At 41.5% G+C, this 24,802-nt stretch overlaps 1 protein-coding gene across 3 annotated transcripts in view; it reads right to left on the reverse strand.

Moving 5' to 3' along the window:
* Positions 1-602: 602 nt before the first annotated feature.
* mid2 (midline 2) overlaps positions 603-24,802 on the reverse strand; it is a 94,202-nt gene continuing 70,002 nt past the window's right edge. For all 3 annotated transcript variants that reach the window (XM_053428076.1, XM_053428077.1, XM_053428078.1), the window contains 3 exons: positions 20,806-20,967; positions 4,541-4,748; positions 603-4,162 (listed from right to left, as the gene is read on the reverse strand). In XM_053428076.1, coding sequence (XP_053284051.1) covers positions 3,739-4,162; positions 4,541-4,748; positions 20,806-20,967 — 794 coding nt within the window. In that variant the 3' untranslated portion in view covers positions 603-3,738. The remainder of the gene's footprint in view (positions 4,163-4,540; positions 4,749-20,805; positions 20,968-24,802) is intronic.

Genomic DNA, 24,802 nt, shown 5'->3' on the forward strand with positions numbered 1-24,802 from the left:
CACACTCACTCACCTCATTAGCTGTGCGTTAGCCTTAATTCATTTTCTCATCTACTTTACGTCATGGGCTCATTTCATTTGCAGTCAACCACAGTCAAATATTTAACATCAACATTTACATCTGTTTACATCACACAAACCTTTTGTTTCTTTGTTACCTGTGATTTCTTCCTGGTTTCATAGTTTCTCTCTTTCTTCTTCATCTAGTTTCCATACAGTCCTGACTGAGGGCTTAGGAATGAGCTGATTGGACTAAACCATGTGCTGCCATGTTATGGTGGATTTAAGTCCCCCCTTTGTGTTATTTGGAAATTTGGTTTGGCCAAATTAGTTTGTTATTGTGTGAGGTCTATTTGTTCAATAACCACCTTATTTGCGGTTTATCAACAAGCAAAAATATTTAAAAAAAAAAAGAAATACAGGAAATGTGTGTATTTCCAAAAATATTGAACATAGAAATGGATCCCTCCGTCTTCAATCATTTTCAATTAAAAGCTCATTTGCATTTTAAGGAATCTTCTCCATCTTGTTCTATGTTCTAAAATGATGGCGTCTTCTTTAATCACAACTGTAAAAAAAAGAAGAATCTCCACTCAAACACATCTGGGAGCAGACTTTTAATTGGACTTAAATTCACATAAATAACATTGGTTCATATATATTTTGTATATTATACAACTTTATATAATATATATTTCCCCCTATGATTTACATTCCTCTCTGGCTGAAATTATATCTATGGAAACAGGAAGCCTTGCATGAAAGCAAAGCCAGCTCTTCTTGTGCTGTTTATCAAGGTCCAAATGCCAAAAGGAGAGGACTTCTTTTGAGTTGTAAAAATAATTTCCCAAGTTACACAAACAGAAAAGCAAACAGAAGAATCTATTGCATTGTTTCTAGAGTATTACACTTCACTACAAGGAGTGGGTAGCTATTGAAAATCATTCACTGTATATATTTTACTGTATTGAACTGTGACACAAAGAAAGAAAGAGCACTGCAAATGGTCTGATATGCATGGCAATCGACGCTTCATGTAATTTTTTTTCTTTTTGAGGGGTAAAAAGAGAGAACATGTTTGACTCGAGATAAGAAACCTCATCATGAAGGTAGAAGAGTTATGAACCTGCAGCAAGGTCACGTAATCATGCAGTGACCCAGCCAAGCACACTTGCACAGATGACTTGAGCTTGTCAGTCCGGATCACAAATCAACACTTTTTTCCCCACGATTTTTCATTTTTGAAGCTTGTGTCCGACATTATTCCGTTAGATGGGCGGATGTCTGGAAGTCAGGAAACATCCACAGATCTGCCTGAAGGAAAAATAGCCCTTCTGTGATACTGGAGCTGCCACCGCGTTACCTTCAACCAGTGGATTATCTCTGTGGCCAGAAGCACTGAGGCGATCAGAACCTAAACCGATCCCTCATGATGGATGCGTCACGCCGTGGCCCCAAACGAACGCTGGAGGTCGAAAGGTAAACTTGGAGGCCATGACGTATCCGATTTTCACTAGCTCTCCATTGCTCGTCAATAAGTCACCGCAGTCCGGAGCAAATGATCGTGAGTGTGTGTTTGCAGGGTGTGCCTGTTTTTTCCCAAGTCAAACTAACCGTAGCGCGTCTATAAACGTGACAGTCGACATCAAGGACAAACCTGGTGATGTGTACAAATGAGTAAGAATGGCCATGAAGTGTCAAACGAGACGGTGTGTAAATCTTCTTCCTTTTTTTAACCTCCACTGTCACTTTATCACAACGCCTCCCTACACAACTTCCTACATCTGCATCAACTGTGCCACTATGGAGTGTGGATGCGTGAGTTAAAGCTCAGATGGAGTGAATGACCTGTTGTGTTGTTGTATCAGATGAAGACAAGTTTTTTTGCTGAAATTGAAAAGAGCTTCTTGAATCACCTCGTCAAACAGTGCGGGATCCTAAAATGTATCATGCATTTATCACGACAAGGCCAACGTAAACAAAAACATGACGTGTGTTGGTGTTTGTGTGTGTGTGTGCATGTGTGTGTGTTAACAAATCACACAAAACACAATCATGCCATGACATAGTGACAGACAGCAAGTTAAAGTGTTAACCCCCTCCTTCCCTGAAAGAGTCGAAATCAGAGTGAACTTTTTTTTAAATAGAAAAAACAGCTATTATTTGATCTTCTTTTCGTCGTGATAAAAATGGCATGAGCAACATCATAATCATATCCCTGTTCTAAAGAAGATCAGTTTACTATTCGCTATTGAAGAGACGCATGGGGAGGGAAAGTCACTGCTTGTGTTCAAAGCACAGAAAGAACCTTTTCAACTTTACAGCAAAGTGCTGTGAGTGACCAGATTAGGTGTTTCCAGCAAACACAAAAAGTAGTTTAAGCATAGTTTTATTGCAATAACATTTGTATGGTTAATGTCTGGTAACCATCTTTAATTATAATCATAAATTATTTTGTAAATATGACTGAACACAATCAGCAGTAGTGCCTGTCGTCACTTTCTCCCCCCCATCACACCTCCGCTCCACCTATTCAAATACTCACAGAGGGGAGGTAGTGTTAATCAAAAAGTGCATGAATAAGTCGAGATTAATAATAAAAGTAAACCATCTTCATCTTTTTTTTCTCATAAATAACACTTTTTTTTTTACTCTAGTGTTCAATAAACCTCTTATTATACAAGTGGAGTAGTCACATGATGCAAATCTGAATCCCCAATGACCATGTTATTTAATATCTGGGAGCAACATGAACACTTCCTGAAACCTGGAAGCTGCTGGGGTTAAAAACCAGGAGGAAGACCAAGGAACAGAGTTGAGCAACGACCACGTTCAGGGACAGAGGGTGCAACACGTGAACAGTGACTGAGATATGTATTGAGTCCTGTTGACAGGGTGGTTGTGTTTGCGTTGGCCAGATGGAAGCATCTTGCACATTTAGCAGAAGAAATGTTTTGGGACATTTTTCTAACTGTTGCCAGGAAAACAAATAGGCGGCTGCTGCTGAGACATTCTGTGTTGCAGCGTCACGAGAGGAGTAAGGTCATCAGACTGCTGTTAGTTGAGTGAGCTCCTTCACGTTTGCATCTCAACTCAGGAGAAACATTTTGGCTGTAAGTAGTTTGTTCTTTGCATGTTAATGCATGATAAGACAGGGACGTTCAACTAGGGCATGGTAGGGTTAATGAGTGTTCAGGTTAAATAAACATCAAGTGTTGTGGAGGTCCCAGCAGCAGGGTGGACATTAGTTTTTTAACTTTTTTGAGATAACCTTGATATGACAGATATATGGACATTTAAAAAGTTTTTATTCAGGTTATGTTCTGGCTGCCTCCTCCTTCTTTTCAGTTTTAATGATGTATTAAGGTCACTGTTCACATGTTGCACTTCAAACATTCCCTCCTTGGTCTTCTGCCTCGGGTCAAATCAAGAAGACAATAAATCAAAAAGGAAGACCTTCAATGGTCAAGAAAACCAGGAGTCCTGCTCTGTCCACTCAGACCAAAGCTCACATCCTCAGCGACTCCAGCACTTTAGATGAGTTTCACGGCCCCTGACGTCTTCAGTCAAGAGACCTTGTTCCCATTCACTTATGGATTTGCGAAGCATTGGATGGCTACAAACTGACATTTCTCTGCGCATATTTCCATCTCTCTCTGAGTCCATAAAAACTGACCAGTCCACTCGTTATGAAGATCAGAGCAGAACGTAAGTCACCAGGCCCGAGTGGACTCCTTCTCAGTGGCAGGTCTTCATCCCGGTCAAGTACGGCGACTCTTGTCGGCACAGGCCCATCTGCTGCTGCTGCTGTTCTTGTAGATCTGAGGCCAAACCATCAACAAAGTCGGGGACGGGCAGCCCTGAGAGGATCATGACCGACTTGTTCCAGATCATGAAGGTGGGTACGACGGGCAGGAGGAAGGAGATTTCAAAGGTGTGAATGTGCTGGGAGTTCATCGCGTCGTGGAAGGACAGCGAGTTGTTGTCATAGTCTAGCAGGACGCCCAGCCGCCTCAGCTGCAGGCTCGCCTCCACCAGCATCTCCTTGCCATCGTGGCGCACCATAAAGTTGTTATTGCAGCGAGAGAACACCCACGTGGACGAGTTCTTGCCGCTCCACTCGTTCTTTGGGGCTGATTTGTAGGCCACGCCGATGGCATACCTGCGGGGAGGGAATAATTTGGAATGCATTAGTGATCTGAGACTGGTGTCCTCCTTAATAACTTCACTTGCACAGTCAAGCTACCTCATGCTGAGGACACAGGATAGACACGGGCCCTTTGGGTGTTTCCTGCATGAATGAGGTCTACTTCACAGCCAATTAGTGAAATTAATATAACGAGGATAAGAGTATACACTTCATGTGGGGAGTGTGTGTGTGTCTGCTGTGTGTGTCGGGGGGTTTACACAGCAGCCTAGATTTTTACCTCCTTGAAGAAGAAGAATTCAGTTTACAAAACCTCCTTGCAGGCTTATATAATGCAATAGAGTGTGTCTGTTTGTGTGTGTGTGTGTTTGTGTGTGTGTGTGTGTTTCATACCATGTGGAGGCTCCCAGCAGCACCTCCCAGTAGTGGCACCCACTGTCAATGAAGACATTACCCGCTGCTCCATATGAGCCTGTGCCACTGAAGCGCTCGGGGGTGTGACTCTTCTTTAGCGAGCTCTCGTCCTTCTCCATGGTCAGACAGTCGTTGGACAGGCGGAGCTTCTTGTGGGCCGTCTTTGGGTCCAGCTTGAAGGGTTGACCTGCAAAGAGGCAGAATTTTGTGTTTAGAGGAGCTGCTGCTGTGTTCTGGCATCGACTGCTGCAAATGATAATCACCTAATCATCATTATCCCTTACAGCAGTATCACCATCACGGTTTCTCAATATAATAGTTCCTCTTTATCTAAAATCACAGTTTACGAAGAGTGTCTGAAAACGATAAAGACAGTACGTTGAAAGAATATATCGATAATAGCTGTACTATAAATAAAATATCAAATTGAAGCCATTAAATAAAAGCAAAGATAATTTTTTCCCCACAAGAAACTCCTCACTGAACAACAAAAACAGTCCACAAAAAACTAACTTTAATTTTGTGCATTCTTTTGGCCATGGGACACAAAGGGGGGTTATGGGTAATGTAGTCTCAGTAATAACATTGTTTGCATTTGCCATTTGCCATTTGTGGATTACAGCTGGTTATTAATACTTCCAGGGACGTTTCTGGATGATATTGGTCTTTAATGCAGAGTTGTGTGAATATTCTCCTTTGGAAGCCACCCTATTAACAACAGTTTTCACATTACACACAGTCAATATGAATATACTGAGAGCATCTTTAAGAATTCTCCCGTCTGAGATCGTAATTACAAATGATCTCAACCACAGCCTCATTTTTTTAAATTTCGTTTTTTTTCCTTCCAATGAGAAGAAAATTCTTTCTATTTTGGATTCATGAACTCCTAATGCTGTCAGATCAGAGGGTGAACGAGCTGAGAGTGAGAATAAAAATTAGAGCATAATTTGAACTGGGAACAGCAGCAAAGTGTGAGTGGGATGAGGAGTGTGAGCAGAGAACACATACACAAGAGGAGAATGTTTTAAATACAAGGACGAGGGTGTAAACTTCAAAGCCGCTCACAGCCTTTGGTTAAAAAAACATTTCAGAACAGTGGAGGAAGCCACCCGGCATTCTCCTCCGCGCCTCCCATCACACAGAATCGCAAATTAGCTGAAGGAAATGGCCTTCGCCTCATCCCACTGAGTCGGTCTGTTCAGAGGAAATGCTGCTATCGAGTCGCAACAACTCAATTTGCAATGACACCAGTAATTTGGGTGTAATGGGTGGAAAATGGAGAGGGCAAAACTAGGTGAGTGGCAGAGAGAGAGGAGTTAAAAAGTGAGGAGGAGAGGAGAAGTTGAGGGGGATAATTCGAGGCTGAAGATTTGGCAGAAGATCCACCCTCTCTCTCTCTCTCTCTCTCTGTCTCTCTCTCTGTGAATGTGGGTGAATGTGTGTGTGTCCACGTCCCTTCCAGACCTGACATTTAACTCTGACACCTCTCATCTCATCTCTCAGCCTCCATGAGCCTCCCACGGCTTAATGAGCGACACAATGAGGACCGCGACTCCTCCTCCTCCCCTCTCTCTCTCTCTCTCTCTCTCTCCCTCCCTGTCCTTCACTTCATCTCTCTGCCTCTATTCTCTCATCCTCTCTCGCACACTCTCCTCCAGTAATCCGTGTGGTGAGTGTGTGTTACCGCATGTGGATATGAGACGACGAGGCCAATGTGCTGCTGGCAGCCAATTACATTAATGCGCTCTCTTCTTTGAACTGCTTATCGCTGCCAGCACAGCCATTTCCAAACACTGGGGCTCTGTCATGCCTTTCCAGGGGATGACTCCTTAGAGACCGGGGCTGGGCCCGAGGTTGGGGAAAGGGAGACACACGTGACAGTAGAGGACAAGCAGACACACACACACACGCACACACAACATCGACTCTGGCCTACACACCAGCTGACATACAGTAAGTGGCCAAGAGGAAATGTTTCGAATCATCATGAGCAGGATTCCTCTAAATGGAAAGTGTCATGCATAACAAGCTTGGGTTTAAATCATGAATTCTCGGTATGTGAGAATAAAAATGCGTCTACATAAGCGGTAGGATACTGAGATTATACCCAGGCGCTGAACGAGCTGTTGCGTCTGGCTCGGCCCTGTCTAGTTGGCGAACCACGTGTCACCATGCTCCAGATGACACAACCTCTGCCACCAGTCAACAGCTGGACTCCATTGGACAGTTCATATCCCAACTCACAACACATCTGTTTAAATAAGTCCACTAACATCACATCTTATCTAATATGCAATATCTTACACATACACATACAGTTACAGTTGTCACTACATTTGCATCATCGAATGTCAAACAGCACAGCTTGTTTTAGTATTGTGATGTATTTCACTTATTCTAGTAAGGGCTTACTACCTTGCTTTTATTTTAATTGAATTATTGCACTGCTGAGCTGACCTGTCTCTCATCGTCCAACACATTTCATTGCACTGTTGATCCCGTGTTAACGTGCACATGACAAATAAAACTTGAAGCTGATCTGAAACTGAAACATTTGATAAATAACATGGATATGGCAAACTCTTCTGAGCTTTGTATGTTCAAGTGCTTCACTTCAGTAACAGAAATCTAATATTCCGAGTACTTAAATACGTTCAACCTACTCACTAGTAATAAAGCAGCTTCTGCATTATAGAAATTCCATTTTTATTTAAGTAAAGCATCTGAGTGCCTGATCCACCACTGAGGCTCCTTCATGTTGCAGAATTGCCATGAAATGAACAGACCCAGAGTCACAGTGAGCACACTGGTATTTGTGAGCAGCGCTTGGAGAATGTGCCAAATTGGATTTCTTCTGCAGTGCTATGCTGCTGGCCTTAAGGTGTAGGGAACCAGTGTGGAGTAACAGATTAGGAGAACAGACCAGTTCAAAAATAAAAAGTGGATGTTTACAGCACAGAAAGTTCAGATCCTATTTTTTTTACATGCCTGTAGAACACAAGCGCGCACACACACACACACACACACACACACACACACACAGAGAGACACACACACACACACACACACACACACACACACACACACACACACACACACACACACACACACACACACACACACACACACACACACACACACACACACACACACACACACACACACACACACACACTGCTGACAGGTTCTTTATCATATATAATAGACACATCCCACAGACTGGATTCATTAGCAGTGTCTGTGATAAAGTCTGCCTCCACTCTACAGTAACAGAGTAGTAATTAAATATGTGTCCAACTGCTCTGACTGGGTTGAAGCTGCACATTGTTTTGTACTCAAGTGTTTAATGGAAAAGAATCAAACATCAAGGAAACTAGAATTACTGCTCTGAGTTAGTTTGCCTTCACCAACCACTGCACTTTCAGTCCACATACCTTGTTTTCCAGATTCATGTGAGTTCACTATGATCTTTGACGTCTAAAATCCTGTTCATGATGCCAAACACATATTTTCTTAGGCCACCATGCTTTTGACCTATAACCACTCGAATTCACTCCACATTACCTTCAGTGAATTTTAAAGAATTCCCTGTATCAAAAGAAGTGCTTCAAGAGGTCACCGTGACCTTGACCTTTGGCCAATAAATCGAATAAATAAATAAACTGGACGTTTTTAATGAATTTGAAGAAATTCACTCATGGCGTTCTAAAAATATTGTTTTTGCAATGGATGGACAGACAGAAGTCCAAAATACATAATGCCTTAGGCCACTGGTGGTCAGAGGAGAGAAATAAAAGGAGCAACTATTGATGGAACATTTATTAAAAGCTTTTTCATCGCACATCATTCCGTCAGATCCTTATTGAGACACCTGCAGTGGGACAGCAGCTTGGTAATAAACTTTATTTCCATTCAGTCAATTTGACTGGTGCTCCTCCTTTTCCCTGGCTCATGTTTTTGCTGAGAGATGGATGGAGGTGCCGCTGTGAGATTCATTACATAGTGTTCTCAGGGCACAACAGCACATTTCTACAGGCTCCCACATCTCATGTCGAAATTACAAATCATTCAGTGTCATTAACATGCATAGTTGCACTTGGCTTCTAATTGACTGATCCGTATGTAATGTGGTATGTAATCTGACGGGGCTGACTACTTTCATGTGCAGCTAAAACACAGATTTACAGTGTTGAGATTAAAAATGCATCCATCATGAAACCCAGATGGGGATAGCGTATATCACTGGGGAAGTAAGATGTGCAGAGCATGAACTTCTGGTACACAAGTTCACATTTATTGCCTCTTGACTTATTGTTGCCCAATGTTTTTGTCTCTCTTTCTACGAAACTTTTCCAAAAGCTGAAAATGTATTTTGTGTTACAGAAGAGCAAAGACTGCATTCCTGACCAGCGGTAATTGTAAGTTTTTATGGGTTAGCGTTGGAGCTTAGAATCTGTATTTTTCCTACCGTCATATCTGGACCACTGTAAATAGTTTCACATTCACACAGGCTAATTCTCTCTGACATATTCAGCATGAAGCTGCACAGCAGGTGTCCTGCAGAAGAGGAGCTGCAACCCTCGCTGGCTGAGGTGGTCAAAACACACAGCAGAGCACAGTGGGGGCGGGCTGTGGCTCAGGAGGACGAGGCTAAGTGAAAGGTCGGTGGTTTGATCCCTGGCTCGTGTCTTTGTGTAATACACTGATAACTCTATGAATAGTCTTTCGTAGAGGAAATGCTGTTTATAAACACTGTAAGTGTGTGATTGGGTGGATGTAACCTATGTGTAAACTGCTTTGAGTGGCCAATAAAACTGGAAATAATAAATACAGTCCATTAACAGTCCACTCAAGTAATGAAAGGATCCGATGCTGATCAGTTTTTTTAGTCGATACTGAGCCATTAAAATATTCCTGGATCAGGCCTCTCAAGCTTTACTGTTAAATTCCACATAAAATGTTGTGTGTTAATGTTGTGAAACTTTCTTTCTTATATCCCTGTAACACAGTAAGGCAAAACAATACAACTAATATAAAGCTGTCTGGGGTCTTAGATTGCTCATGTCTATGTTGACAGTCAGAATAAAGAAAATATATTTTTAGCCCACTCAGGTCACCTTGAAGATCAATGCCATTATCTGTATGACTGAGGTCACTGATATAGACGTCATCCTCTTCTACCAGGACTGACAACCAGTGAATCCCTGAGAAATATGAAATGTTGATTGGTCGTTTCTATTTTTAACCAGCACAGCTTTACTAGCCTGTATGTCACTGGTTTAACAGACCAGAAAACTCAGAGCGCGATCGCATGCATTGTAAATGGTCTAACTTAATTGGACTCGGGCCCCCTCCTGCGTTCCAAATCTCCACTAACTGGAGCTCTTTGAATTTTAATAGAGTACCCCTCCTCTATGAGATAGCAAGATATTCTGAAACAAAGCGCTTAGACCATGTCAGGAATGCAATACTGGATATGCAGTAAATCCTTTCTGCTTTAAAACTGCTGGTATACTATACTTTTCTTATTGCCATCGAATCCTGTGAAAAGGCCGAGACCAAAAATGGTCTCTAATCCGTCTCACAATACTTTCTTCCTTAAGTGTGTAGAAACAAAAAAGTTTGTTCCAAAAGAAAATACAAAGCTTTAAAAACTGTTGACACGTTGTTTAAAATAGAAAAAGAAGGGTTCTGTTGTTTTCACAGCACGGCACTGTGTCTGTCAGAAAACGAGCAATAAGCCAATGCATTTGTCGCGAACTACTTTCAGCTGCATATTAATACACATCTAGTGATTACTTACAGCACCAGGCCGGTGTAGTTGGTACCCTCTAAATAAAGTAATGGTCATTATAATGAAAGAATGTGTCATCTAATTCAACAGTTTAGCTCGTTTCGGTTTTGATTTGTAGATAATAAAATTAATCTAAATATCTTTCACCCGTCTAATCCTTTAAGCTGAGCTATGAAGATGTTGATATCCATTCACTGTTATTGCTACTGGTTGCTTGATATAGTTGGATAACGATTCCTAACTGATTAAGATTATATAATGTGCTTTTAGTCTACATATCAGATCCAGTTTCTCTTTGCTTTTTCTCTGTTTTGATTTATAACATTATTATCGTTATTACTGTATTATTATGATTATTATTTCATTTGAGAATCACACACTAGAGGAATGGAAGGGGAAATGTCAGAAAAGAGCAAGGGTGCAGACTTGGTAAAGATCCTCCACCAGAATGGAGTGGTTCAACCGCCACTCAATGCCTCCTCGTCTCTGCTTTTCTATCCTCCTTATCACCTCTCTCTTTCTCTACTCCCAGTACTCCTTTTCCTCTCTCATCTCCTCCTCCCTCGTGTCCTCCCCACCTCCCGCTGTTCACTTTAGGGGCTGCACGGTAGCTTGAGGCCTGTCATCAGAGATGTATGCTGAGCAAATATTGTTGCAGGTCCTTCAGCAGGAAGTAAAGAGGTGTGCATATCCCTGGGGCACCTTGACATGTGTTATTTTCACCCTGGATTTTAACTGCTTACTCGATGTAAGGACTGGGATCGGAGAAACACACACACACACACACACACACACACACACACACACACACTACACACAGACTACACACACTCTCTGGGGGCAGCTGCCGCCTCCCTGCTTTGTACAAGCAATATGGACACCCAGAGTAGTTTACCAACAGAATGACGAACATCACAAAGTCCACAGTCCAGTGTTTGACTGTCAGCTCGATAGCGGCTGAGAGGAAGGCCAGTGTGCATTCAGATTAGCTTTTGTTTTGACACAAACAATTTGCTCACTCAAAATAGAGTCTGTATTCACACTCACAAAATAGAGCCGCTGTGTGAGGACGTATCTGAGACTGGAGCTTTGTACTACAAGAACCACAAAAGTGGAGGTTGATGTTTGGAGGCTTTACAGTGTGGAAGAGGTGAAAATGTTAAAATAGGAGGCTTGAATCTGGAGCTTTTGGAAGTAAACTATCAATCCACAAAAGCTACATTTCACTTTTTCAGGGTGTGAGGAGAATGTGGGGAACTTTAAGGATTTAACCAGAGATGGATATTTTTGCAAATGTAAGGTTACATTTTTTGAAAATCATCACACTTCCACCCCATTTAAAATCTGGATCTCCATCAAGATTCATGATTTATTCTCTGATAAATCAAGAAAATGTTAAAAACCACAATGTTAAGGGATTTTTTTGTTTGTGGGAATCAGTTTTTTTCTGCACCTCAATCCAATCAGGAACTCTGAGCGGTCTGACCCGGCAGAATAACACTGTTAAACTTCTGCACTGATCTGTGAACATCAAGCTGCCGATACTTTTTCTAATTTGAGCCTTTTACTTTGTCCTGAATTCAGGAACTGCTTTCCTCTTCCACTGCTACTTGGTTTCTTGTTGGTATGAATTCACTACTGAGACAGCCAGCCAATTAAAATGCATAAACAGGCCACAGTCTAATAAAAGCTGTCGAGATTCATGTGCTTTCTTGTTCTGTCGGCCGCCACTCTTATAAGTTGTGACCAAACTCATGCAACCTTAATTCAATTTCACGCTTGTGAATGCATAAAAACATGGTAAAATATAATGATTACTATGTTGTCAGCCCGAAGAGGCGGCTCTATCTTTTAAATGTTCAAATGACTAGAGCCACGCTCAGGCTTTGAATAAATTAGATAAGCTTCATTATTTTTGTTTTCCCTTTAAATTTGCTTATAGGAATTTATCTATGATCATTTAAAAATAATAAAAAAGGGCTGGAAATGTGAGACAAATGTGTAAATCCTGCAAACTGTGGCCCTGAAGAATCTTACATTGAACAAATTAGAATTACTCCCCTGAGGTTGTCTGCTTCCATCAACCAGTGCAGTCTAAGCCCTACCAGGTATTCCTCACATGTTGCATTCACAGTAATATGAGGTCGACGTAACCTGTGACCTTTGGCCACTGATATCTTATCAGTTGATCTTTGAGTCCACACGACTAGATATCATGTTCAAAATGCCAAAATATGTTTTCTGAGGCCACAGTGAACTTTACATTTGACCCCCTTCCCATCTAATCAGTTCACCCGTTAGTCCAAATAGAAATGTGTGCCATATTAGGAAGGATCCTTTTGAGGCGTTCTTAAAGGGACAGTTTACAGAAACATTTTCTATCCACTCAACAAAGTTGCAGCCAAATCCAATACAATTGAAGTAACTGGTGACAGCTTCTTTGAACTAAAAAAACAACAGCCATGCTGCTCCTGTTGAGTCATCCAAGTGTCCGTAAGCCGCAACATTCAAATTTGTCTTCTGATATCTGATATCCTCCTCTGAAGCCACGTTCATTTTTGCAGTGCGTGGTAGCATAGCCAGTTCCGGCAGTTACTTCAATTGTATTGAATTTGTCTGCAACACTGTTTACCCCTGAAACTCGAGAAGAGTTTGCTGGACTCAAAGACTTCATCCACCCCTCCATCGGCATAGTGCTGAGTAGATGTTGAGTGCATTTTCATTTTTCGTTGAACCACCCCTTTACCAAAACACTTTCACAAGGCAACGAGGGTTTTGTGAGGCCACAGTGACAGTGACCTTTAACCTTTAACCACCAAATTCTAGTCAGTTCATCTCTGAGTCCAACTGAAAGTTGTTACAAAATTCAAAAAGCAATTCCCTGAAGGAGTTCTTAAGATATCGTGACAGATGGACGGACGTACTTGAACTTCATCGACTTTTTACTGTACTGACCTGAATGTTATTTGGGCCATCTGTGTACATCGCTAAGGCCTGGACCGGATTAATGTGTAAAATGCAATGGATTGAGGGCACTCGTGTCTGCAGACACTCCTACCTGCAAAGAGCTATTTGGTGTCTTTCATTCGCTCAACACTTTCCCCTCTCTCACGTTCAATCTGTCACTTTCCATCCACTTTCATTCCCTTGCTCTCCCCGTCTCCTTGTAGGTTTCCTCTTTCACTTTAGACCAAAGTCGTGTAGGAACCCGGCCACAGTTCATTCTAACGTAAATGCACAAGTGTGGTCATAGCAACAAAAGGTCAGAAAAACATACGCATGCACGCACACACACCCATCATCATACTTAATTCATACGCGTTTCAGGAAGCTGTGAGTTACTTTACATGTTAGCTGTGAGCATCTACCAGCACGGTGATACCTCCATATACTACAGCATTAACACCACTGTTCACTCTGAGCCACTCTGGGTTCAGTGAGTGACCTAAAAAGCCTGTGAAAGGTGGAAGACTTCACAACATGTTTTTAAATATTGGCTCAATCAAGCCAACGGAAAATGCACAAGATGGTGCTGTGGTGGATGTGTGAAGTGCTCCAGCAATTAAACATTACAGTCCTACGACCCTGTCAGGCCCAGGGTGCACTTTCTATACAGATATAAATACAGATGAAAAATACAATTAATACTGCAGAACCAAGAATATTGTCCTTTTTCTTCTTTATTGTCCAACTCTACGCTACCACTTGCATTACCTTCAATGCAACTCAACATCCGAGAGTGGAGTTGTTGATTCACGCGTGTTATGCTGAAAGTGGTGAATGTAACCTCGAGCTGTGATGAGGCGCAGGCTGCAGAGGTCTTGTAAGCCCACTTCTCTCTAACTCTGTATTTCATACTCAGCCCCAGCCAATGCTGACTCAAGTGGCACAGCCTTAGGCAATTGATCATATTTTGTGCATCCGCCCACTGAAGCCACAAAAGGCTTTTTAGTTGACCTGTAAAGAGGCTTCTATGTGGAAATTAGGGGAGGTCATGATAAAGCTTATTGTACAGTCATTACAAATCTTCATTTGTCATGATGACTGAAATAGACTGTATTTTGCTTGGATAGAGTTTCATACCAATGTTTTAGGTCTTTGGGGTGATTCACTTGGTTACTACCTTTAGGTCATGTTCATACCCAATAAAATAAGTCTTAACCCCTAACCCTAACCCTGCTATTAGAAAACATGTTAAAAGAGAAATATTATGCTCATATTCTGGTTCATAATGTTAATTTGGGTTACTTCCTGTAAATATGGACATTCTCGTATGTTCAGAAAACAGATCACTTTCCTAAAGATGTCCATTGCTGCAGCTCCTCTTTCAGCCTGTGTCTGAAACACATGGATTTAGCTCCTGTCTCTTTAAGGTGCGTGCAAGACTAGCCACAAAGCGAGTATTATGCAAATACGGGGCATCGTGATGTCAGATGACAGGAAGTAGTATTGGTCGGACTACTGACGTTTGAGTATCCCTAAGTGTTTTCTGAGGGGGACTTTGGGAACACATTAGAGAAATACATCTCCTTTAACGTATGAAGAATACAAATAGCTTCAGACACAAGCTATTTATAATGTCGTCATCACAAAGCCTTGTTCCTGCTTCCCCAAGCTCTTGCTCTCTGTAAGACAAGCACAAACGTGTACACAAAGTGTCATCTTGGGTAGATCTGTCTGGGATTACAATGAGCATGACCAGCCTGTCCCCACCATGAGGCCCAATGTTTGTGACATCTTGAGATGAAAAGCTTTACCTCCAGGATGAACTGACAGATGGCAGAAAAGAGTGAAGGGAGGGCATATGCCATAGCTGGGGGTAACAGAGGACAACGTGCCAAGAGAAGGGTTAAAGAGGGACAGAGAGGAGGAGTGTGGAGACTTTGAGGTCACAACATGATTCTGTGCAAGAGAACAGACTTTAACGATGCCTTCAGAAGTACAGGAGCAATTTACAGCAATTTACTAACCTGAGTTTGCTTCAGCGGAACCACACTTTCACGGTTTACCCCTGTCAAATGTGTTTTATATATACAGGGCTTTATTTTGGGAGTTTCTCTTTTGAACAGACACAGTTGTGATGTCTTGACTCTGTAGTATTTGTGTAAGTTGCCACTGTGTTCTTTGCTTTGCGAGCCTCTGCATGAAATATGATGAGCTTAGGCTAAAAGCCCCCAGAGCCTCTCATCTTAAAAGATGCGACAGCTAAACCCTCCAATCAAGCCACAGACAAAAAAAGAGAGACTTCAAGTGACTTCAAGAACTCGGGGTTCTCAGCTTGATGCTCGAGCTCGCCCGGCAGCAGCAGAATCTACGGAGAACCACAATAAGCCTGTCAAAGAGTGGTGTTTGTGATCATTTTTTGTTGTGACCCATTTTAATCCAAAAGAGTGGAGGAACTTGAATCTGAATACTAATTCCTCAGCGAGAAAGAGGGAGGAGAGAGTGGGAGAGTAGAGATGGGAAGAGGGACAAAGACGTGTGACAGAGTCGTGCATGAACTCACATGGTGCAGGTGCCATAATGAAAGCTAAAAAAACCTCAATCATGGGAGTGTTTTTGTTTTGTTGACGGCTTGTCTCAATCACCGCAGCAGCAGGGAAATGTTAGTTGCCAATCAGAGGCTGAAAATCTCAACCAAACTTGGCTGTGGGTGGACAAGCTTCTCCCCCTGACAACAGGGAGAAGAGTAGGAGGACTGACAGCGGGTCGGAGTGGGACGGTCCAAAGTAAACAACATTATACATCTTTATACAAGACTAAAATTCACTTCCAATCAGTAAAGAATTTATCTTTGTTAGTAAGTGCTGGCCATGCAACTTCAAAGTATGGATGGTAACAAATGAGGGACAGATATGTATTGATACTAAAGAGAGAACATTCATTCTAAGTTTTTAAAGGATTGGACCAAGTTTTCTTGTCTGGTATTTGTTGATGTAGACTTTATCGACCCCTACTGGCTCAGCACGCTGGTTTGAGCACTTGCAGTTGTTTGTGTGTTTTCGTCTGGAGTGAGATTATTTGTAAAACAAAGGTCATGTGGAAGGAGACTTTTGGAAAACTGAGTGGAAAATTTCATTAGCTTCATCTTTCAACTACATCTCACACTGTAAAACCTGGTAAAATTTAAGTTTTGGTCTGATTTGGTGAATTTTTTAATGTAAATTATAAATTTTAGATGCCTGGAGTTCCGTAGAGTTGACAATTGGGAAGACAACCTATTAAAATTTCCCCTAATTTTCTTGAATACATTTTCATCCTTTATCCACTCTTTTCTTTCTCTATTTGCTTTTGCACATAAATGTATTTATTTTATGTAAGTCTGATAAAGAAAACATGCTTTCCCTTCCAAGAAAATGCTTTATTTGAACTCCTTTTTAGGAAATGTGGCAAAACTGGCTGAATAATAATGTTTAACTGCTTTATATCAACACATGCCCCTACTACTTACTACTTGTAATGCCAAATTGTGAAAGAGTCAGAAAAAGCGAGAGCAACCTGACAGAAGTGAGACTGATGATGAAAACACCTACAATAACTCATCATTTGTCCGTATCAAGGGAGGATATAATAAATGGAACTGCTTCTGGCTGCCATTAAATTGAACCCAGTGGGACAGCAGAGAGTCCTGTGTGTCTGTGAACTGTTGGCTGCAGATGCCCTGCACTTCACCTCTAAATGCTCCTCGGCTACATGTCGTGCCCACATCACACTGAGCCACTAATCCACTCTGATGCCATAGAAAAGGAGTTAAAGAACTGACATGCTCCATGTCCCACAGGCTGTGTGTGTGTCAAAGATTTTGATTGTGGATGTGTGTGTGTGTGTGTGTTTGAAGCACCAGATGGCAGCTCCACATGCAGGACAGGTATACAGGTGAAGAAAGGGCAGAGCACTCATTACAGCCCCCCCCCCCATTCACTAACTAAATCTATCTTCTATATATGTATTTCTATGTAATAATTCCTGAAATCTCTGTGTGTCTCTTTGTTTGTGGCTCGCATAGCTCAAGAACCATTCATCTCATTAACAATTGGCATTTATTGTGCCCATGAAAGTGCATTGTCAAATTCAGGGTGATTTGTACATGCAGGCTTCTCTTTCACAGTATTAGAAAGAAAACCGCAACCAGCATCACCGCAGGCCAAACAAACAGCCTCTTCCAAACAGGCAGGTTTAGAACAGACACTGGACGAGTTCAGATAAATAGAAACATGATAATATGAGCAAAATGGGGACAAAATGCAAAGTACGCCTTTGTGTCGTCTCAGCGGGGAGACCAACTTTCTGCTTTTGAATGAGCTGAGAAGAGATCATTCTCACCACATCAACTCCCTTTCACCAGAAAGTTCCCAGACTCTAATCAAATGACTTCCCATAAAGTCTTGAGCACATCAGCAGCTATAACTATTGAATATAGCCGCTTTAAGCGACACAGATTAAAGATAATATAGTTTATAGGCAGCTGAGAAGTGGCAAAAGTTTCTCTCATACTTAAAAAGCCACAAAAACCCCAACTTAAATAGACTTATTTTCATTTTCATTTCTAATGAGTCCAGATTGTATTGTTAGATTAGTTGTATAGTACCGTCTCACTTTTTGTAAGCTTACAGTTGTGCTTCTTTTTTTCTATGCTTGGATTTTTAAGTCTTGAAGCTGCTGATTATTTTAGTTTGGATGAGGACACGTGTAATTCCACAGAGATACATTTAAGTATGTGATAAAGTGGCCTCATACTGGGACCCCCTGGTGTGTGTGGGCCTCAGTTCCCTTGTCTCACATCTGCTTAGAAGTGTATTTCTTTTCATTCAGTTCAGATTCACTGGAGCTCTCCCCCTCTCACAGTCCGTTTAGTATTTGTGCGCAGTGACTGAGAGGGAGAGCGATCATCCTTTTTACTTGTGCAGTTTTCCACAAACCTATTCGAGCCAGCAGAGTGTATCCAGATTACTGTTAATCCTAACTGCCACAGCCAGGCTCCTGACAGCCGCTACGAGGTGCTGACATATCAACTCCGCTTTAGCCTCGCTGCAGCAATTTAAGGCTGATTTAAAATTCTATTGAGCTTCCTTCAGGCACATCCTAAATTAGGCAGAGGAGGGTGATCCGACTTTATATATGTGACTTTCAACTCTTCTAAAAGGCACATTCAAAATCATTACTTGAACTAGGATCTCTTTGTAATGTTACACAACTGTTCCTTGGTGCAGTTCTTTTTTTTAACCAGTGCTGAGGAGGCTATGTTCTCAGGCCTGTCTGTTGCTGTATTCTGCTTTTGGTGTTGATCCACATTTGTTACCCCAAGATTTTACTTGAATTCTTCGAGAACATTCAATGGATCTTTGTGAAAAAAACTAAATCGGGGCGCATTTTGAGAAATTTTATCAATAAGTAGAATTTGGTGCAGCTTGATTGAATTCAATGTGCCTGTTGGGCCTTGGTGGTGTGTTTTCTTTGTTTGCATGTGTATTGGGTTTACTGTAACCCATAAATCCCGACCTGCATAAAGGCATTTACACAGTTTCTCAGTTTATCTGCTGACATTTTGCTCCCTGTCACTTTGTCGTGTGTCTTCGTTGAGACAGGGAGGCACAAAAAATATAAATAGAGTTCAAAGCCATGAGGAAAAGATTCTGCAGCAAAAAAAACAACTTTAGGGGGAAAAAAGGGAAGGAGAGAAGCAGAGACTGAGAAGGTAGCGGATGTGTCAATTAAACATAATCTCCTCCGAGTGCAGGAAAAAAACTGCGTTCACCTAGTTAGAGAGAAAAACTACAGCGTGTGCCATGAACGAGGAAAGTCAGAGTACTGAAGATGTCAAAGACACAGTTTCCTCTGTGTTTAGAAACTCACTGCCGAACAAGGAACACTGTAAGTGAGCTGAGTAACAGTCGAGGTGCACAGTCAAGCAAAACACATGCAGAGGAGAAGCAAAGGAGATGTCATGCAGCCTATTAACATTCTCCCCTTGCTGTTCTTGTGCTACATGGTGCTTTATGTGGTACCATTAAGTCTGAAAGGGAAGCTTTAGCCGAACTCAACACAAGCCGAAATGTGGAGAGGAAAATAAAGAAAAGAATAAGCTCTCTACTGTTTACTGAATACCTAACTTCACCCTCTGGGGTCCAAGGGCATTTTACCAGTTAAAACATTAGCATTAAAATGCATTTCACTGACAGGACAATCTAAGCCTTGTCAATGCAGAGGCTCAAATTTGATCCGGAGCATTTTATAAAGAGTAAATCTGGTGCTATAGCTGAAAGTCTTCAGGCCTCTTATGAAAATATAAATGTAGTCATGTCGATGAATTTTTATGAGTTTACCAAAGTCCTAGATTCACAACAGTATTCATATATGTATATATGTATATGAAGAATAGCAGAAAAATGTATACACTATATTTACAATTAAAATAGATGTTTCTACGTAGCATGAGCTGAACTAATCCCACGAAACGACATGCCTAGTTTGAAATTGAGAACTACTCTGACAAGCCTACAGGGTAAAACTGAATTATTGATAGGTGATATTTTTTAATACGCGTGCAGCATGATACCTTAAACAAACTGAGCTGAACAATATGCTTCCAGCAGTTGGGACCAGATTCAGCCTCAGTCCAAATTTAAATAAGGCAGAGGTGACACTCCCAGTTTTGTCTCCTGAGCTGTAGAAGAGCAAACTTTGAGCAATACAACTTTCCTCTGGGAGTAAATTAAACTATAGATGTAGCTCAACTGAAATCAGTCATTACAGTGTCTCATGCTGTGACCACAGTCGTGCACAACAATTGCCTGTGAACTCTGTCTTTGACAAGAAAGTTGATCCACATTCTTTATTCTAGATGATGCAATTGATTCAATGCATCAGTCACACGATGATGACATCCCTCCTTTAGGGAACATGATGAAATAAAAATGGGTCAGAGAGAGTTGCTCTTAAAGAAAAACATGGCCATAGATACATTTAGACTAAAATCATTCAGCGAAACTCTAATAGAAAATGTAATTCAATGTGTTCTTAAGGAGGTTATGGTATTTCACTGTTATTGACAGTACAGTTCAAGTGTGGAATGGGGAGGGAGAATTGGGAAGACACGCAGCAACCGGGTCGGAACAGAACTGCACCCGCTGCAGGAGAAACAGAGTTGAAAACAATCCCATTTAAGAAACTACATTAAATGTAATTGCACTACAGGTATAACTTAAGGTTCTTGCTTTCATATATTCTTGGCTGCAGTCCGTAGAGAAGACGTAACAATCTGACTCGGAACCAGTAGAAATGCATTTATGTTATTTTACTAATCAAAATGTAATTTAATCCCCCATAGAAAAGCACTGAACAGAGAAAGCCATCATGTTCACAGATTGTGACAGATTTTGAAATGTAGGAAATAAGAAAAAGACTTGTTATTAAGCAGAGAAGAGCAGGGAGAGGTGTCTTCACTTACTGTTGGTTTTGAGGCGTGCCGGCTCACTGTTGCGACTTCCTGCCTGGTTGATGGCCTTCACAAAGAAGATATACCGGGTGCCGCTCTGCAGGCCGTGCACCGTGTAGTGGTTCTGCTTGATGTTCGGTACAATCATCCAGCTGTCGGCCGAGTTGTACAAACCTGGCAGACACACACAAACACACACACACATGAATAACCACGTTCCGTTGATCCTCTCGAGATAAGCAGAGCTCCAGTGTTTCCTGAGGAGATTTCTTTCAGCTTTGTTTAACACAGTGAAAACAATTCTCACAAGCCCGAGCAGTGTCTTATTTCTATGTGTTCCTACCCACACGTCCCATTACCTCTTCATCAGGTTTATCATGGCATGCTCTCCCTATTGTGTGTTAACTAAGCTGAGCCCATTAACCATTAAGAACGAGGCACTTTTACTAAGTGCTTTTCTTTCTTGAGTGCCTGAGGGTGAAGAGTATGATAGCATTTAACATTCATGTGTATGGAAACTTGGGCAATACCTGACGTCCCCCAGCTAGTGAGCGCTTTGATTCAAAGCCCCTTGCGGTGGAGGGTTAGTGAGGGTTGGGTTGGCTCTGCAGTCACCTGCCTCTAAACACTGTCTTTTCAGTCTCTCAGCTGCAGCAGGTTGTGAAGGATGAGAAGGAAATCTCAGCTCAGGGCTGAAGAGAGGATTGTCAACAGTGAGGTGCTCCTTTAGCCTCAAGTCTTTATTGTTATTGTGAAATAACATGGAAACATTTATACGGTTTCACCTTAACTGACCCAAAACTACTATTCGATTTTCTTCTTTTTGTAATATGAAATGTAGTTCCCCTGATTTTAAAGCTGAAATAAACAACTTAAATAAAAGATGAGAAGTTTGTGTTAAGGTTGAGTTGTTTTGTGAAGAACTTATTTTAGATATAGCAATTGAAAATCAGTAAGCTATTCGGTTTGGTATCCTTTTGCTTGTTTTGGGATGGCTTTTATATTAATATGGCCAAACAGAAATGGATATTTAACCATCTAACAGTTGAAAATATACTTAACTTAAATATAGAAATATAAATAAGTGCGACAGTGTTCACAAATTTGCATATAAAAAAAAACGATATAAACCCTAATGACAGTTTCAGTGCTTAATACAAAATGCTTGAGTGTCAGGGCCATGGACACCCACATCCTTCTGCTTTCAAATATATCCATGTGTTGCCGGCTGCCTCATTTTTTTCAAGTTTGTTGTCTTCTTCACTTTATACTGAATCGTTTTCCCACATTATCTGTGCATCACAATGTCAGAATCCTTTCCTGTGAAGTACAGCCACACTAAATGACCATGTAGCTTCAGGTCGACTTGAGTTGGTGTTTTGCAGAGATCTATACAGGAGACTTGAACTGGTAAATATTTCTTAGCTTGTTATATCGTGACCTTTGGCAACAACAGGATGTGCCAGCAGGAAAAAATGTTTTATGTACAAACATTTGCGAGGCGGTGCTAAAAGGAGCCACTGTCCACCAGGCTTAAATACATTTTCTTTCACCCACCTGAACAAGTTCCCAGTGCAATCCAGTGAACCCTTGCCAAGGCATCTTGTTAAGCAGCGCTACAGCCGAGGATAATGTTCGTAGAGTTTAGAACAGAATAACAATTCCTTCTTATAGTCTCATCTCGCCCTCCCCAGTGCAGAACTGCAGGGAAATACAAATCTTGAAAGAGACAGAGCTCTCAGGGCCATGCCTGATGTCATGTCCCTTCTGGTGAGGATGCGCCGTGAATTATTGAGCAAGATGGTAACAGCATGCATAAGTAAAAGCCGAGAGTCTGCTTGTAAATATAAATACTTCACGGGACGCAAATAAGGCCTTTAAAAGTGAGGCGGCTTTAAGAATGAATGAGGGGAAGGGACTCTTATAGTGAGAGTGAAGGCTGCGTCTTCACATATCTGTCGAGCTTTCCACGAGCTCCACGCAGACAAAGAAAAGTGAGGAAGACTTATTTATTCCTTTAAGATGACAGAGAAAGAAAAAGGGAGGGAGTTTAAAAGGACTTTCTTTAAAACACATTTAAAAACGATGGCCAGCAGATTTACCTGAATGTTCAAGCTGTTATATGTGATAAAGTGATATGGTTGCTCTACTGGAACGGCTGTCCCACGTTGTTAAGGAATTTATGCCTCCCACCTGTCGTTTTAGGCGTATCCAGTTAAAATCAGGGAGGTTACGATGTTCTGTGGGCTTTAAAAAAAGACGATACAACAAAAGACGAGGCAGGAGGACTTTGCGCTGTTCCACTTTAAAGCCTTTTGATCTCCATAGCACCTCTGCGTTTCTGCTGAACTGAATTAGGTCAGCACACAGCAGCGCTCCATCACTACTTCTGCAACTGAGAAGGGGATTTCTGACGCCAGCAGTGCTGCTTTACAGACCGCTGTGACTTCAAAGTGTGCTGGAGGAGCGCCACTGGAAAAAATGTGCGAAACAAGAGGACATACGTCAGCTGATGTCTTGTATCCAGACATCAAGTGCGTGTTTGTGCGTTTACAGTGTGTGTGTGTGTGTTTGTGCATCAAATAAGAAGGGAGTAGAAAAAACACAATGTATCTTGTGATTGGATGAGGGTTTCTCTTTGATGATGCAATATGGAGTTAATGATGACAGTGTGCGTTTGTGTGCATGCGGGTCTAAATGAGTATGTTTTGCACGTGTGTGCATGTACTCCTCTTTTCATTTCTTAAGGAGGAACATTATGTTTCTGCAACGAGTTCAAACTTTCAGTACTCAGTACTCGATCAAACATCGCTTCAAAGTTTGATCCTGCTGATAATGTGACAGACGCCCTGTTGAGATACAGAGTGAATGAGGTTTAACCGAACACTGGGCCTTCCTCTTACCCACTGTGATACCTGTGATAATCATGTTATTACTACGCCAAATGCTACTTCTTATGAATACACATAACAGAGGGATAAGAGCTGCAGTCAGTAGGCACGTATTTCTAGTTACCTCCAAGAAAAAAGGACAAAAAGATTGATTTCATCCGTGATTCAGCCATTAGGTGTTGGACGAGATCAGAGCAGGTGCATGGAGTTCTTCATAGATACAATACAACTGGTTCAGCTGAGCAATGCAGACATATAGTATGATGGGAAGTGGTTTTCAACGACAAAGTGTCGAATCTGCTCTCAAACATGGAAGGACCTGCGGTGATCTAATGAAGATGTTTGGCTTCTCATCCTCACAGTTGGCTCTCTGTGGTTGGAGTTATCCATGTACAGGCTAAAGGCCACCAGGAGAGCCATGAAGGAACATGGCCTTAGAAGCATCACAAGTGCTCTCTAGTCCCTTTAGTCAGGTGGACCTGACAATTTTAAGCATTAATAATCATAATGGAGTTCAGCATTTTGGATAGAAGTTATTTTCATTTCTTACCATGGTTCAGATGAGAGGATGATACTATTCTCATGTATGTGTGCTGAATATAAAGCTATGTTGCCAAAGGACGGTTAGCTTAGCTTAGCTTAATGTCCGGAAACAGAGGCTGTCGTACATAAGAACAGAATACACACCTATCCGCCCTGGTAAAAAACTCCATATATAAAACATATATTATATCTTGTTTGGGCAAATAAGTGCATTTAAAAAATATCTAATTACTGATGCAATCATATGATGAACATCAAGTGGACAAGCATTGCTAAAAAGTCAAACTTGCTCTTGGTCAAATCTGAGTCAGCAAAAAGGTGGCACGTCATTTACGACCATCATTACCGCTTAGCTTTGCGTTATTGATGAACACATTAGGATGTAGCATTTAATTATCAGGTCTATTAACAAAGAGTGACTACATCAGCATTACCGCTGACATAAAGGCACAATTTTAAGAGCGTGTAAATCAAAACTGAAGGCCGAAGTATAAAACACCTACTGGTTCCTCTCTAAATGAATTAATCAACAATTACACTCAGGTACTCTGTTTTAATTTCCCTCTTGTTCTCTC

The sequence above is a fragment of the Pleuronectes platessa genome, chromosome 8, assembly GCF_947347685.1.
Source record: "Pleuronectes platessa chromosome 8, fPlePla1.1, whole genome shotgun sequence".
In the NCBI taxonomy this organism is placed as follows: domain Eukaryota; kingdom Metazoa; phylum Chordata; class Actinopteri; order Pleuronectiformes; family Pleuronectidae; genus Pleuronectes; species Pleuronectes platessa.